Below are 16,238 nucleotides of genomic sequence, written 5' to 3' on the forward strand. Positions count from 1 at the left end.
TCTCTTTCTTTCTCTCTCTCTTTCTCTCTCTTTTTCTCTTTCTTTCTCTCTTTTTCTCTTTCTTTCTCTTTTTCTTTCTTTCTCTCTCTTTTTCTCTTTCTCTTTTTCTTTCTTTCTCTCTCTCTCTTTCTCTCATCTATCTTTTTCTCTTTCTCGCTTTCTTTCTTTCATATATACATACATGCATGCATACAGAAGGTGAGACAAGCAGAAAATGGTGGAAGTCAAGAAGCAGAGGAAGTGAAAGCCACTACTAACCTTAAGTGCAAGAACTGTCCTGTATCTGTCATACAGGAAAGCATGCGAGTCGGGTGAATCACAGAAGAAACTAGTTTGTCTTCAGGTCAGCTAACGATACCGCTAGTGAGTATACTTTGTCTTTACAAACAAATTACTTGAACTGCAATAATTGGTACTTTCTAGTTAATTCTGCAGGTTGTGTTCAGGAAAATGCACTTAGTTTCTAGACACTAATCAGCATCCCACTCACCAGTTTATATGCTTCAAATCTAGGAAAATGTAGTGCATTGGGAAGTGTTCAGAGACTCCTGGAACACCAGGCGAGATGTTTAACATCTCAGATATTAAATGTTGGCTAGACCTTTGGGTTTTTTTTTTTTTGTTTTTTTTTGTCTATTGTGATTGATCTGAGTTTGGCAGTTTCCTGTGAGTGTTTAGTTTTTCAGGGCAGACTAATTTTACTAAACTCAATTTACTATAATTTATATCCTTAATTTTACTTTGTTGTTTATTTGTTGCCACATTAAGCAATCCAGGATAAAGGGGAAAATTGGCTACTTTGTTATATTCAGTCTTTTTAAAAAAAAAAACAAAAAAAAACCTAAGATTTAAAAAAAAAAAAAAGCATGCAAATGTTTGGGGACCTCTGGTCAAATGACATTGATTTTCTAAGTGAGGATATGTGAACACATCCTCCACAGAGAACACGCTTCTTTTTATTACACAGTTAAAGGCTCATTAAATTGGCTTATGCAAAACACGTTCTGTAAATATTGTTACTATGGAGTTTGTTGGTTTTGTCAGACCACAGCTTCCACTTAATTTCGTATGGTGCCTGAGCTTTAAGCAGTGCAGTCGCAGTTCCGTACAGATATAATCTATTTACAGTTCCTGCGATTAATGTTTATTACAAAAATTGCCTTTCTGATCGTATGGATATCACCAGTACTTCAAGAACACTGAACTGTTTTTCAGTACAACTAGAGCAGAAATATTCCTGTTTAAATTAACTTGGTGTTTGAAATGCTGAAATAAAAATCATTGTACTGTAATCCATTTAAATTATATTTCCTAAGTTGTATTGACACCCCACACCCCGTCTCCTCTCCAGGTTTTTTTTATTTTAAAACGTTTGGTTTTAAAAAGGTACAAATATGTACCTGATAACTTATTTAAGGTGCACAACTGGAGCTTAAAACAACTGCTGTGCTTTTTGAGGGAGCATTTACATTACATTACCTTGAACGAAAAATGTACCTGCACAGAACCTTCATTTCTAACACTGTATATGAATATTAATGTCTTGTGGTATTCCGTTTATATCCTTCCACTTTTTAAAAGAATTAAATTGCATCTGAACTAAGGTTAAAGTGAGCACAGTATTTGATATCCACCTTTCTTTATTTCATATAGTAGTTTTTCACTTTTTCTTGTTTTAATATTTTTTAATATTTTTCCTGTTTTCTATATTATTGCTATCCAATGAAAACCATGTATCTCCATTTTTTTCAGATTTTTTTTAATATATACATTTCAACACATTACATACATTTCAAAACTTACATTGAAAAGTAACTTTTTAGTATTTGCCCTCTCCTGTAAATTTAATATTTTGGAAATGCTTGTTTTTCTTTGCACAGCAACAATATTTTAAATAATAAAACATTTAAAACGGCGTGAGAAGAATATTGTGACAGTAACTGCAATTTCTGTAGCTCTGGATGAGATTTCTCTGCATCCCTACTGGTGGTTTGTCTCGCTGTTCTTGAGCAAACATGAGGGGTGCCTTCTCCCAGCTTTCATCTCTTTCTGCAGTGGGATTTAGGTCAGGACAGGATGCCAGTTCATGGCAAATGGTCCAGTGTTTTCTTCCCATCCACAGGGTTCTCGCATGTTCTGGAAAGTGTAGGCTAGTTTTCCAGTGATGGGAAGTTGGACAAATGTTTGAAAATGATTCAAATCTCTTGGAAATGTTAATGAACTTTTGGAAAGGTGTAAAGTTTGGGCCATTGAGGTTGCATATTTTACATTATTCCTAACTGCTTATGCCCAGTTTGAGCGTCCATTAATATTTCTTACAGTTTGGAATACAGCTACAGCCTCACACATGGACATTGTGCCTTAACGCCTGGTGGACGTCCACGGATATTTTAGTTGAACGTGTGATCAGATGGTGGTTGGTTGAGATGGGGTTTGTTTTCAGTATGTTGGAAGTTGTCTGTTATTTTGAGGTTTTAATGAGTAACAGCTTTCTTGTATGTAACTCCTGGAAGAGCATTTCCTAAAAATAGCAGCAACCCTGGTCCATTCCTGGGTGTTTTTTGAGGTATGATTTAGATCATTATCTGGCTGGAAGATCCATGACCAGTATGGAAGGTAGTCTCAATCATTATTGCTATTACCATGATACTAGGCTGTTCATTTCACTCCAAAAGATCTTTTTGGACCACACCTAAGAATGTTGGCTGTGACCCAGCAGGCCTTAGATACCCCTACCTTGTTGGTACACTGTGCAGTGTTAACAGGTTGGGCAGTTTCCCACCAAATGAGGTGGATTTTTGTTGGGATAAAAGAAGTGCTTTAGTGGGTGAACAAATTTGATTTTCTTTTTTATTTTATCCCTTACAGTGCATTTAAGAAAAAAGAAAGAAAAAGATTAATAACTTGAATATATCGTGTTTGTGCAAGTTCTGCAAGTCATGGAAATAAGGTGCACAAAAAACAGATAATTGCATTTTTTGCAGCACCACTGTGCCTTATATATACAGCATGAAACTACCATATAAATTTGCATTACAGTAGTATGAGTCATTTATGATGCTTACTTGCTGCTGTTCTTGTGATTTGGTTTTACAAAAACCTTTTAGAGTGACACCCCCCCCCCCGTGGTTTATGGGGTCTCTGTCACCACCACGCACCGTCTCATTGTGGTTTGAAATGTCTCATTTGTGTCTGGAAATGTAGAGATTGAATGATTGCCAGTAGATTAAACTCCATAAAAGGCAGTGCGCTGAGACACAGACGTGTAATTCATATAATGTTGCTGTCCAATGAGAAAAACAATGTATCTCCATTTTTTTGAACGGACCTGTAGAAATGCTCCAAAATTGCTTGGACTAATTAGGTTTTTGCCTTCTCCTGTAAAATTGCCATTATTCAAACAATTTTACATTTTACCATTTTAAATTCTCTTTTTAAGTGTCATTTGTCACGGCCTATTTAAATGAAGTGGAATCACGAGAATAGCTGTTAACTTTTATGTTTAGCGTGTGGCTGTGTGTGGCTTTATTTGGGAACATATTCGCTCTGTGGGTGCTGGTGACGAGGGAGAGGAGTGGTGTTCTCCTGCAACTTGGCCATCGGCGACATCCTCTACGTTCTAACATTCCCCCTGCTCATCATCTACTACTCAAAGCCCAGAAATGTCAGAAGGTGGAACTTGGCATGGTTGAACCTGTCTGCAAAATTGACCGAAATATAAAATGGGCCGTAACTTTTGCATAGGCCCCATTTGGTTTTTTCACCCAAATATTTTAAATTCAGCAAATAAACAGTGATTGTGTATTAAAATGTGCAGAGGTGTGTTCTCTGTAGAGGACGTATGAACTTATTTACACTTAGAAAATCAAAAAGACATGTAATTTGACCAGGGGTGCCCAAACTTTAGCATACATCTATGCCATTGAATGGTCCTACTGAAGTTCTCATGGCCTTCTGGTTTTGTCTTGGCAAGATTATAATGTGGTAAAACACTGTGAACAAAGTGTAGCTCATTTTCTTTTTTAAAATACCTTTCCTGTACTACATTCTGGGTGGTGCAGGTGATAGCGCTGTCATCTCAATGCAAGAAGGGCCTGGTTTCAGTTCTCTGGCTAGGTGACCACAGTCATTTTTTTACACGCAGAGTATATGCCTAAATGAAAAGCAAAACCTATATTATATTGTTTTCAGCAGTGGTGGACGAAGTACACAAATCATGTACTTGAGTTAAAGTAGAGATACTCCAGTAAAAGTAGAAGTTCCTCCCTTTAGACCTCCACTTGAGTAAAAGTACATTATGTACATGAGTAAAGTATTTACCTTCAAAAGTATCAAAAGTACTAAAAGAGTAATTATGACTCTGATGTCCTGTTATAATTTTTATAACAAGACTCGCTTCATGAACTCATTTCAGGTGAAAATCCTCCAGTGTCTCTCTGGGTAAACCAATCTTTTCATAGAACATCATTAATTAGTGACGCTGACGTCTATTAAAATGATCATAAGCATAAAACACTGAAGGTAAACAGTTTCTATCAGGGAGAACCGAGTGGCTCTGAAATCACTTTTTACAAACAAGCAGTTTCAGTTTAAGATTTATTTACAACTTAGTTCCAAGTTTAAGTTTAATAAAAACTGGCTTTAAACTCAGGATCACAAATGAGCTCCTTTACTATGTTGATCTGTAGGTCTCATAAACATAAACCAGCCCAAACTAATTTATTATAAAATGAAATGGTGTTTGTAGAAATTCAGAGAAAAGCCGCGTCAGTCACGACTGCATATGTGGACATATTTCTATATTGTGGTCTATTTATGCAAAGTTATGTTAGAGTTGGGAGTTTCCTCCACCATTTATGTAGGAATAGGCACTCCCAAACTTGATGTTGAACCGTGTGCTTACAATGGGTCGGTATGACCTCCAGGTCAAAACAAGCTCAAAACAAAGTGACCACTGTGCCCTGATTGGAGTTCTTGCTTTGCACTTCTTTCATTTTGACGTAAAATTTTTATGCACACAAAAGTCAAAAGGAACAACAGATTTTGCAAAATGTAGAGTAACAAGTAAGATGTTTGATTTTGAAATGTAGTGGAATGAAAATAAAAAATCACTCAAAATGGAAAAACTTCAGTAAAGTACAAAAACTACTTAAGTACTGTAATGAGGTACATTTACTTAGTTACTGTCCGCCACTGATTTTCACATTGCTTGACTTCTTTTTTTGTGCTTCAGTTGTATTTGCCTCATTAAAATGCAACCAAGACAGTGAAATGCTAATGTACCTAATAAAGTGGCCGGTGAGTGTATAAATGCTGACTTTAATGGACGTCATATATCTGTAACATATATATATTAGCAGAGATTAATGGCAGTCAAAACTTGCCGTGAGTGATAACTAGTTCCATTAACTCAGTTCCATGGGCTTTAGTAAAATGTCCATTGCAGTATGTTCTGCTCTGTAATGTGATTTGTGTTGTATTATTTGTCATTATATTAAGCACTGTGGTCAGCCTATTAGCTAGGAAAGTGTATTCTGTGAGGGCGAAAATCTGCTTCATACTCAGTTCTATTTTAGCTCTTGACGTTTAGTTTCAACTTCCTTTTAGGGTTTAATTGAATTCTGTTGGTTAGAGCAGCAGTGCGGCTTTGCCACTGCTCACATCTCTCACAAGCTTTAGTACTGACGAAAATAAATTCAAACTCAAGAAATCGGAAGTTTCATCAGCCTTCCAGCTACAACGGCGGTCTCTGAATGAGCTGCTGGTCACATTTCATTGTTTAAATGTTGAGGACTACCATAAGCTAATGGCTAATGCCAGCTAGCAGACCAATTGCAGCAACATTCACAGAAAGTTTTGGACTTTCTGTCAGCTACAACATCAGCAGGACGGGATTTAAGCTCAAATCTTTACTGAATGACTCAGTAAAACAGCAACAGAGTAGAAATATACCTTACCTCAAAGTGTTTTCCAAGCAGAGAGAAGTTTAAATGTAGCTCACAGCTGCTATTAGCTTATCAGTTTCCACTGTTACAGACCGGGCAGCTTCTACTGGTAAACAGAACCCAAACAATTAAATGAAATAGCACATATGTGTAGAGGTGGGTAATCCAGGTCCAAAAAAGTAAAAAAAACCCTAACCAGGATTTTGTTCCAACTGCCTGAACACCTTTGCTGCTGGTTTGAGCAAATTAGAGAAGTCAAGCAGTTGGAACAAAATCCTGGTCAGGGGTTTTTACTTGTTGGACCTGGATCACCCATCTCTACCTACGACACAAGAAAGGTTTTTTTTCCCCACAGATTTACACAGAGCTAGAACTCACAGCCATGTAAACATTTTGTAAGCTATGCTAGTCAACTTTTAGAAAGGTGTAAAGTTTGGGCCAGTGAGGTTGCATATTTGAGCATATGGCTAGCTGCTAATGCCCAGTTTGAGAGTCTATTCATATCCATTGTAGTTTGGAGTACATCATGCCTTGCACATTTAAAGGTGTTCCTTTCTTTAAAAGCTTGGTTTCCTCCTGTTTCATCTGGACGTTTTCCCAGAAGGACTGTGGCTTTTCTGTGCTTCTCTCCCAGAAGGAGACTCAACCATGGAGCTCATTGCCATTTAGATAGTAATGAATGGTGCATCTTGAAACTGTTGTACTTTGAGCTTGATGGTCATTTTTCGTCTTGGGACCACATTTAAGAAGGTTGGCTATGATCCAGTAGGCCTTACATATCCATACCTTGCTGGTACACCCTGCGGTGTTGCCAGATTGGGCAGTTTCCCACCAAATTGGGTGGGGAAAAGTGCTTTGGTGGGTGAACAAAATGTGGATATTTCTTTTAAAGTATACAAATTATGATAAAATAGGCCTGATGTCTCCTCACATACATTTATCAACACCGATTGACATACCTTTTGGTCGCTTTGGCTGCCTCCTCTCAACAGGTAAACTTCAAAGATGTGTAAAAGATATAGTTAAGCTTGCATATCATTAATAATTAAGTAATAATTGCATGGGCTGAAAGATCCTATAAGTTGCATAAAAAACGATTATTTTTATAGAATTTTTATTAAAGTTATTTTGTTTAAATTTATATGAAATTATTATAGTTATAAATATACACTTTCTTTGTAAAGATGTTTCTCTGATGTTTCACAGAGATTGCAAAAATGACAAATAACTCTAAGTTCTTCATAACAATGATAAAAAATTTTTTTTAAAAGACCAGCAGTGCCTGCTAGTGACAACTCAAATGCTTACCTGCAAATTCTCCAAGACTTCATCTGGTAATGTGTCCAAAAGCTTATTATTAATGTTAATAAAATGCTGTGTCATTTAGTATTATGGTTTAAATGACAGTAGGCCGGGTTTGACGTGTACTTTTTTTCACACATTGTGGTGGTTTTTAACAGTTTTATTTGCTGGAATTAATAGAACCCTTGCAACCCTGACTTCTTAAAAGCCTTCAGTTAAAAAAAAAACAGCCCATCTACTTCCATTAATAGTTTGTTATTGTCTGTTCCTTTATTTATGAAGTCCGGAGAGGCCACGAGCTGTTGCTATAACGTACTGGTCATTTTCAAGGAACTTGTTATTTCAAGACAACAATTTTGTTATCTTGAGATAACAGACAAGTAACTCGTTATTTCAAGATAACACTTTTATCTTGAAATAACAAGACAACTCATTATCTCAAGATAGCAACTTTGTTATCTTGAGGTCACAAGATAATTAACTCTATCTCAGCATAACAACTTTTGTTATGTCAGTGTTATCTCAAGACAATAAGATAAGTAACTTGTTATCTTGAGATAACAAGATTATTAACTTGTGATCTCGAAATAACAACTTTTGTTATGTCAATGTTATCTCAAGACAACAAGATAAGTAACTTGTTGTCTTGAGATAACAAGCTTATTAACTCGTTATCTCAAAATAACAATCCCGAAAATTATAATAAGCTAATATAATAATAATATAAGCTGACTTCACAGCACTCAACAGGTAAGACTAAGATTTTATTGGAGTGGCAGGACAAATGCATGTATTCAACAAATTAGTTAATGACTAAAACTGACTAACATGGGATACTTAACTCATCTTACTGCTGTATAGCTTCATAATCATAATGTAGCTCACAGAGCAGCGCCGCTGAAGAGACCCAGTGCACATTCACTCACATTATCAAATACAGCATCAGCAGACTCCTAAAACTGACCCTTAACTACCCTGACAGCAGATTTTATACCATAAAGCACATTTGGTGCTTTATTAATAATGGCTGACTGAGGAAGGCTTACTGTCTCACTTCCCTAGCTGGGGAGGCTGGAAGGGTAGCCTTGCTTCATTCTTGTAGGGCGCTGATCACCCATGGCCACCCCTTGGTTACGCCTCTGCAACCAACTTCTGACTGACTTGCAACCAAAGACTGAACTTTGGAGGTGGGAAAAAATATCACACCTCCAAACTAAAAGCAAGTCTCTGAAAAGAATGGAAGCTGTAATAAAGGTAGGGTGGACACTAAAAACTATCCATCCATCCATCCATCCATCCATCCATCATCTTCCGCTTCTCCGGGGTTCGGGTCGCGGGGGCAGCATCCTGAGCAATGAAGCCCAGACCTCCCTTTCCCCAGCCACTTCCACTAGCTCCCTGGGAGGGATTCCGAGGCGCTCCCAGGCCAGCTGGGCGATATAGTCACGCCAGCGTGTCCTGGGTCTTCCCCGGGGTCTCCTCCCCGGTGGACTTGCCTGTGACACCTCCCAAGGGAGGCGTCCAGGAGGCATCCTAACAAGATGCCCGAACCACCTCAACTGGCTCCTCTCGACGTGAAGAAGCAGCGGCTCTACTCCGAGTCCCTCCCGGATGACCGAACTTCTCACCCTATCTCTAAGGGAGAGTCCAGCCACCCTGCGGAGGAAACTCATTTCGGCCGCTTGTATTTGCGATCTCGTTCTTTCGGTCATTACCCAAAGCTCATGACCATAGGTGAGGGTGGGAACGTAGATCGACCAGTAAATCGAGAGCCTTGCCTTATGGCTCAGCTCTTTCTTTACCACAACAGACCGGTAAAGAGCCCGCATCACTGCTGACCCAGCACCAATCCGCCTGTCAATCTCCTGCTCCCTTGTACCATCACTCGTGAACAAGACCCCGAGATACTTAAACTCCTCCACTTGAGGCAAGAGCTCATCCCCGACCCAGAGAGGGCTCTCCACCCTTTCCCGCGTGATAACCATGGCCTCGGATTTGGAGGTACTGATCCTCATCCCGGCCGCTTCACACTCGGCTGCAAACCGATCCAGTGAAAGCTGAAGTTCACGGCCTGATGTCCCCAATAGGACCACATCATCTGCAAACAGTAGAGATGTGACCCTGAGGTCACCAAACCGGACACCCTCCATCCCCTGACTGCGCCTAGAAATTCTATCCATAAAAATTATGAATAGAATTGGTGACAAAGGGCAGCCCTGACGGAATCCAACTCTCACTGGGAAAAAGTCTGACTTACTGCCGGCCATGCGAACCAAACTCCTGCTTTGTTTGTACAGGGCCTGAATGGCTTGTAGCAAAGAGCCATGTACCCCGTACTCCCGAAGCACCTCCCACAGAATACCCCGGGGAACACAGTCGAATGCCTTCTCCAAATCCACAAAGCACATGTGGACTGGTTGGGCAAACTCCCATGAACCCTCCAGAATCCTGGAGAGGGTAAAGAGTTGGTCCAGTGTTCCACGACCAGGGCGGAACCCACACTGCTCCTCCTGAATCAGAGGTTCGATTATAAGCCGGACTCTCTTCTCCAGTACCCTTGCATAGACCTTACCAGGGAGGCTGAGGAGTGTGATTCCCCTGTAGTTGGAACACCGGTCCCCCTTTTTAAAAAGAGGCACCACCACCCCAGTCTGCCAATCCAGTGGCACCACCCCCTATGTCCACGCAATGTTGAAAAGGCGTGTCAGCCAAGACAGCCCCACAACATCCAGAGCCTTGAGGAACTCGGGACGGATCTCATCCACCCCTGCAGCCCTGCCGCCAAGGAGCTTTTTAACTACCTTAGCGACTTCGGCCTCAGTAATGGACAAGCCTATTCCCGTGTCCCCAGACTCTGCCTCCTCACTGGAGAACGTGTTGGTGGGATTGAGAAGGTCCTCAAAGTATTCCTTCCACCGCCCAATGACGTCTTCAGTCGAAGTCAGCAGCACACCATCTCCACTATATACAGTGCTAGTGGCACACTGCTTTCCCCTTCTGAGTCGCCTGACGGTTTGCCAGAATCTTTTCGGAGCCGACTTAAAGTCACTTTCCAAGGCCTCACCGAACTCTTCCCACACCCGGGTTTTTGCCTTGGCAACGACTGAAGCCGCAGATCGCTTGGCCTGTCGATACCTGCCAGCTGCCTCTGGTGTCCTACAGGCCAACCATGTCCGGTAGGACTCCTTCTTCAGCTTGACAGCATCTCTCACCTGGGGTGTCCACCACCGGGTTCGAGGATTACCGCCCCGACAGGCACCAACTACCTTGCCACCACAGCTACAGTCAGCCGCTTCAACAATGGAGGAGCGGAACATGGCCCATTCTGAGTCAATGTCCCCCACCTCCCCCAATATCTGGTCGAAGTTCTGACGGAGGTGTGAGTCGAAGATCAATCTGACAGGTTCTTCTGCCAGACGTTCCCAGCAAACCCTCACTATACGTTTGGGTTTGCCTGGTCTGACTGGCATCTTCCCCCACCACCTGATCCAACTCACCACCAAGTGGTGATCAGTTGACAGCTCAGCTCCTCTCTTTACCCGAGTGTCCAGTACACATGGCCGCAAGTCCGCTGACACGACAACAAAGTCAGTCATTGAACTGCGGCCTAGGGTGTCCTGGTGCCATGTGCACTTATGGACATCCTTGTGTTCAAACATGGTGTTCGTTATGGACAAACTGTGGTTTGCACAGAAGTCCAAAAACTGAACACCACTCGGGTTCAGATCAGAGAGGCCATTCCTCCCAATCACACCTCTCCAGGTCTTACTGTCAATGCCCACGTGAGTGTTGAAGTCCCCCAGTAAGACAATCGAGTCTCCAGGAGGAGCACTTTCAAGCACCCCTTCCAAGGACTCTATGAAGGCTGGGTATTCTGAACTGCTGTTTGGTGCATAAACACAGACAACAGTCAGGACCCGTTCCCCAACCCGAAGGCGTAGGGAAGCTACCCTCTCGTCCACCGGGGAAAACCCCAACATACAGGCGCCGAGTCGAGGGGCTATGAGAAAGCCCACACCTGCCCGCTGCCTCTCACCATTGGCAACTACAGAAAAGAAAAAAGTCCAGCACCTCTCAAGGAGATTGGACCCAGAGCCCAAGCTGTGTGTTGAGGTGAGCCCAACTATATCTAGCCGGTATCTCTCAACCTCGCGCACCAACTCAGGCTCCTTCCCCGCCAGTGAGGTAACGTTCCAAGTTCCAAAAGCCATTTTCAGCAACCGAGGATCAGAACGCCAAGGCCCACGCCTTCGGGCACTGCCCGATCCACAATGCACTGCACCCCTACTACTGCCCCTCCCATCGGTGGTGGGTCGATGGGAGGGGGGACTCATGTAGATCCTTCGGGCTGGGCCCGGCCAGGCACCATGAGTGAATGCCCGGCCACCAGACGCTCGCTGGCGAGCCCCTCCCCCAGGTCTGGCTCCAGGGTGGGGCCCCGGTAACCCTGATCCGGCAGGGTACACAAGTCCTGCTTTGTTGTCCTCATAGGGGTGGTTATGGATCATATGGCCTGTCACCTAGGACAAGTTTGCCATGGGAGACCGTACCAGGAGCTTTTGCTCCAGACAACATAGCTCCTAGGGTCCTTCAAGCACACAAACCTCTTCACCACGATAAGGTGGTGATCCATGGAGAGGACTAAAAACTATATAAAACAAAAAATATATTTTGAGTTGTTGAGGCTTTTGTGTGATTTTGTGTATGTTTTCTCTTTTTTCCCTGACACTGAAAAAACTATACCTCATGGCTGTTTTGACTGAGTATTAAATGAATGCAGCTTGATTTCTAACTTGTACACAGTACTGTATGTAACCAACAAATATTATTTTCATTGCGTGGTAAGTTGATAACACTAAATTCAAAAAGTCTTAGTCAAAAACTGTGATGAATTATTTCTTAACTATTTTAGTAATCTTTTTGAATGTATGCCAGTCTATCCTTATAAGCAGGGAATTGTAAAGGATGCGCTTCTTCATATTATAGTATTGTAGGTCCCAACAGGGGTCCTGCTGCGCACTTTGCATGTTTTAATATTGATTCTTTTCTAACCCAGTTGATTAAACTAATCAGCTAATTAGCAAACATAATAAATCTTGAGAAGTGTGGCAGCAATACTCTGGGATCAGGGTGGGAAACTCATATATCATACAATAGAATACTTCTATATCATATCACTATTCTGTATCATAGAATAGAATACAGAGGGAAGGTAACTTGGTGGAAGAAGCCACCCTAGACTTTTTTGTTCTGAGTGAATGAAGGGGCCAAATCTAATCTCATCATTTTTGAATGGCTGTGGTCTAATTAATTCTGCACTGTCATTTAGATCACTGCGTTCCTCTGATTTATTCCCTCTGAAACTTCAGGGGTTAGCTGACCTAAGTTTTTGTCACCTGATTATATTATTTATTTTAGTTTGTGAGGTTTAGAAAGAAAAATAAATGTATTTTTAAATATATTTTTATTTTAAAGTGAAATGTAAAGTTTGACCTTTGGGATAAGAATTCCTCCCAGAGCCAAATTGTTTTTGAATTCTCCTGTAAAATGATCGTTTTGAAGACTTTGTAGTTTTTTTTTACATTTTCAGTTTAAATGTTTGTTTATTATTCTCATTTGTCCTGGCTTATTCAAATCGTATCTTTGTGGAATCAAGATGCCTCTTTACAAGATTTTGTTTTTGTGCTATAAAAACAAACTTGCTGTTCCAGTCTCTTACAGAGATATGGAGGTGGGGGTATTTTCCCAATCTCCACCATGTGTGTCAGTGATGTTCTCCCCACATACAACATGTTTTAAAATACTGGTCAAAAAAAAGTAATTCTCTTTTGTTGTGCAGGAGGCGCAGAGCAATGACGGGGAACAACTCCTCCTGTGGCTTTATAGCCCAAAAGCAGCTGTTACCTTTCATGTATAGCGTGGAGCTGTGTGTGGCTCTATTGGGGAACATATTCGCCCTGTGGATGCTGGCGACGAGGGAGAGGAGAAACTGGCACACTGGAGTGGTGTTCTCCTGCAACCTGGCCATCAGCGACATCCTCTATGTCCTGACCTTCCCTCTTCTCATCAACACCTATTTAAATGACAGAAAGTGGAAATTCACTGAACCTGTCTGCAAAATTGAACGTTTCCTTTTCGCCTGCAACCTTTACGTCAGCATCTATTTCATCATGTGCATCAGTGTCAACAGGTACCTGGCCATCGTCCACCCCTTTTTCACACGCAAACACGTGCGTCCCAAACACGCCAAGATCGTCAGCGTGCTGGTCTGGGTCACTGTGGCCGTCCTCTCAAGTCCGATCCTCAAGTTTGCAACCATCGAAAACGAACGGTGCAGGTCATTCTCAAGCAAAGCAAAGAGTTACAAGGGCGGCTACAGGGTCTTTATGGCTGTCGTTGGCTGCCTTGTTCCATTTGTGGTCACATTCACGTCCTATTTTTGTGTGATATGGGCAGTTTTAAAAAATGCCAACATCACCACACTGGAGAAGAAAAAAGTGGCTCTGATTGTGGCTTCGGTCTGCATAATCTATTTCATATCTTTTGTGCCCTACCACATTCTGCAAATATGGCACTTTCAGCTGAAGGAGAATAGAAAAAATGACTGTGCGGTGCAGAACGCATACCAAGTGTCAAAGGGACTGGCAGGTGTTAACATGTGCGTTCACCCCATCCTCTATATGGCCGTGTTTGATAGTATCAGGACATTTTGCTGTGGAAGGAGCTCCAATAAATAGGTTCCCTACATATTTTCTGTTCTACAAGCCTAACAGTACAGCTACCATTCTTCATCTTAGATTCACAGTCGTATGAAAAAAAATCAGCTATTTGCAGCATAGTTTCTATACGGACTGCATGGACTGGGGAGGGAATAGTACATTGTGAAATGTTAATACTGTTTATATACAAAACAGTGTGTGTTTTAAAGATGCTTGTCCTCCTTATAAGCTGGAAACATCAAAGGCAGTGACATCACTGACTTGTGAATGACATCACGCTGATTTTCCATCTTACTCTATAGGGAATAAATTAAACATAATATTTTCTTAACAATTTTAGTGCACAATTTCTGTTTAATTGCTGAATTTAACATAATGGACAAAAATAAAAATGCCCTAACCTTTGCACGGGCCATTTATGTGTTGCCCTCAATACCTTAATCTCAGCATATAAACAGTGATTGTGTATTAAAATGTGCTGAAGTGTGTCCCTGTAGAGGATGTATTAACTAAGTTCCACTTAGAAAATCTACAAAACCTGTAACCGGACCAGGGTCGCCCAAACTTCAGCATACAACTGTACCATGGAATGCTCCTACCTCCTAGCTTCAGCAAGATTATGGAAAAAATATGTAATACTGTGTAAATAACATGTAACTGTCATTTTCTATTTTTAAGTGCCATTTCTATCTATATTTCTGGTAAACTTTCATATTAGTTAATTAATGACTGTATTTAATGTCATTTTAGTCTCTGGTGAGTAAAAACTGAAGCAGGATCTCCTATTTTACACCTAATTTTGTTGTGTTTGTGTCATTGTTAATCTGTCAATTATTTACCACTTTTTAAACTAATTCATGAACAGATTTATATCCTACACATTTCTTTTGTCACTGAGGTCAATTTCTGATGTTTATGTGGTTTTATGTTTGAAAACAGAATTCATTTTTATGTGACCATTTTCCAACCTCAAGTCAAGCCAAGAGGCTTTTATTGTCATTCCAACTATGTAAGAGTACACAGTGGAGTGAAATTACGTTCCTCCAAGGAACAACACGGAACAACAACATGAAACAGAATAAGCAGTTCAAGGTGCAACGTGCAGGCGTAGACTAGAAACAACGTAATAAATACGATAAACAAAACAGACTTTAGACACAGCAAACAGACAGGAGAGTGCAGCACAAACACAGCACTCATTTCTGAGCATGAGGCAGGGTTGAAATAAGGTGAGAGATTATTCAACATGCTGTGATCTGTGAATAAGTGAGCACAGCAGTTCCTGAGGTAAGACATACACAGTACTTGAGTAAACCCAGTGTAAACGCTATATTAGCAGCAAGTTCCAGAGGAGGAGAATGTATGTGTGTGAGGGGGCTTTCAGTTCAGTCATTGTGAGATTAAAAACCTGATCACTTGAGGAACAAAGCTGTTGCAGAGTCTGGCAGTGATGGCACGGATGCTTCAGTACCTTCTGCCAGACGGAAGCTGTGATTAAAGTCAGTGTGAGGGATGGACCTGGTCTACCTTGATGATCTTCTCAGCTGTCCTCACTATACGCTGTAGGGTCTTGCGATCCAAGGCGGTGCAATTCCCAAACTGGGCGATGATGCAGCTGCTCAGGATGCTCTCCACAGTCCCCCTGTAGAACATGGTGAGGATGGGAGGGGGGAGATGAGCCTTCTTCAGTCTCCGCAGGAAGTAGAGGCGCTGGTGGGCTCTCTTGGCTATGGAGTGGGTGCTGAGAGAGCAGGTGAGGTTCTCTGTGATGTGGACATTATGAGATGAGATGTTGATTCTGGAGATGTCTCTATCTTCATCACTTTGAATTAAACAGGCTGTTTTTGTTGCTGTGCCATAAAGACTGATATATGTAAATGGCCTCTATTCTGATTAGTTGGACTGTATTCAAAAGTAGTCCAGGCTGAAACACTGCTTATAACTTCAGCTTGAAGGGGTGGGGCTAAACTGCTGAGGGCTGAATACGTGGCTATTTCTAAATGTGCTGGTTTTCTAAAGCAGTGACTATGGGCTGGAGATGAAAGCTAAGTTCTTACACATCAACAGTCTGAACGTTAACACGTATTATGTCAATCTCTTATTGCAACAAAGCAAGGAAAAGTTGATTTTCTGTAGGCCTGAAATTTTAGCTGTCAATGAATTGCTATATAAATGCTTGTAATTGAGAGCTTGTCCTTTTTTATATACAACTATTAAGCTATCAGTTGTAGCTTCCAACAGACAACTGAAACACCCTCAGCGCAAATAAACA

At 41.2% G+C, this 16,238-nt stretch overlaps 1 protein-coding gene across 1 annotated transcript; it reads left to right on the top strand.

Annotated features, from left to right (window-relative positions):
• The first annotated feature begins 132 nt into the window (after positions 1-132).
• LOC108429642 (P2Y purinoceptor 11) lies at positions 133-14,763 on the top strand. Its single transcript, XM_017701531.2, has 2 exons — positions 133-363; positions 13,087-14,763. Exon 2 carries the CDS (start codon positions 13,100-13,102, stop codon positions 13,982-13,984), a length of 885 nt encoding a protein of 294 aa, XP_017557020.2. The 5' UTR covers positions 133-363; positions 13,087-13,099; the 3' UTR covers positions 13,985-14,763.
• Positions 14,764-16,238: the final 1,475 nt, after the last annotated feature.

Source organism: Pygocentrus nattereri, chromosome 1, assembly GCF_015220715.1.
Source record: "Pygocentrus nattereri isolate fPygNat1 chromosome 1, fPygNat1.pri, whole genome shotgun sequence".
Lineage (NCBI taxonomy): Eukaryota > Metazoa > Chordata > Actinopteri > Characiformes > Serrasalmidae > Pygocentrus > Pygocentrus nattereri.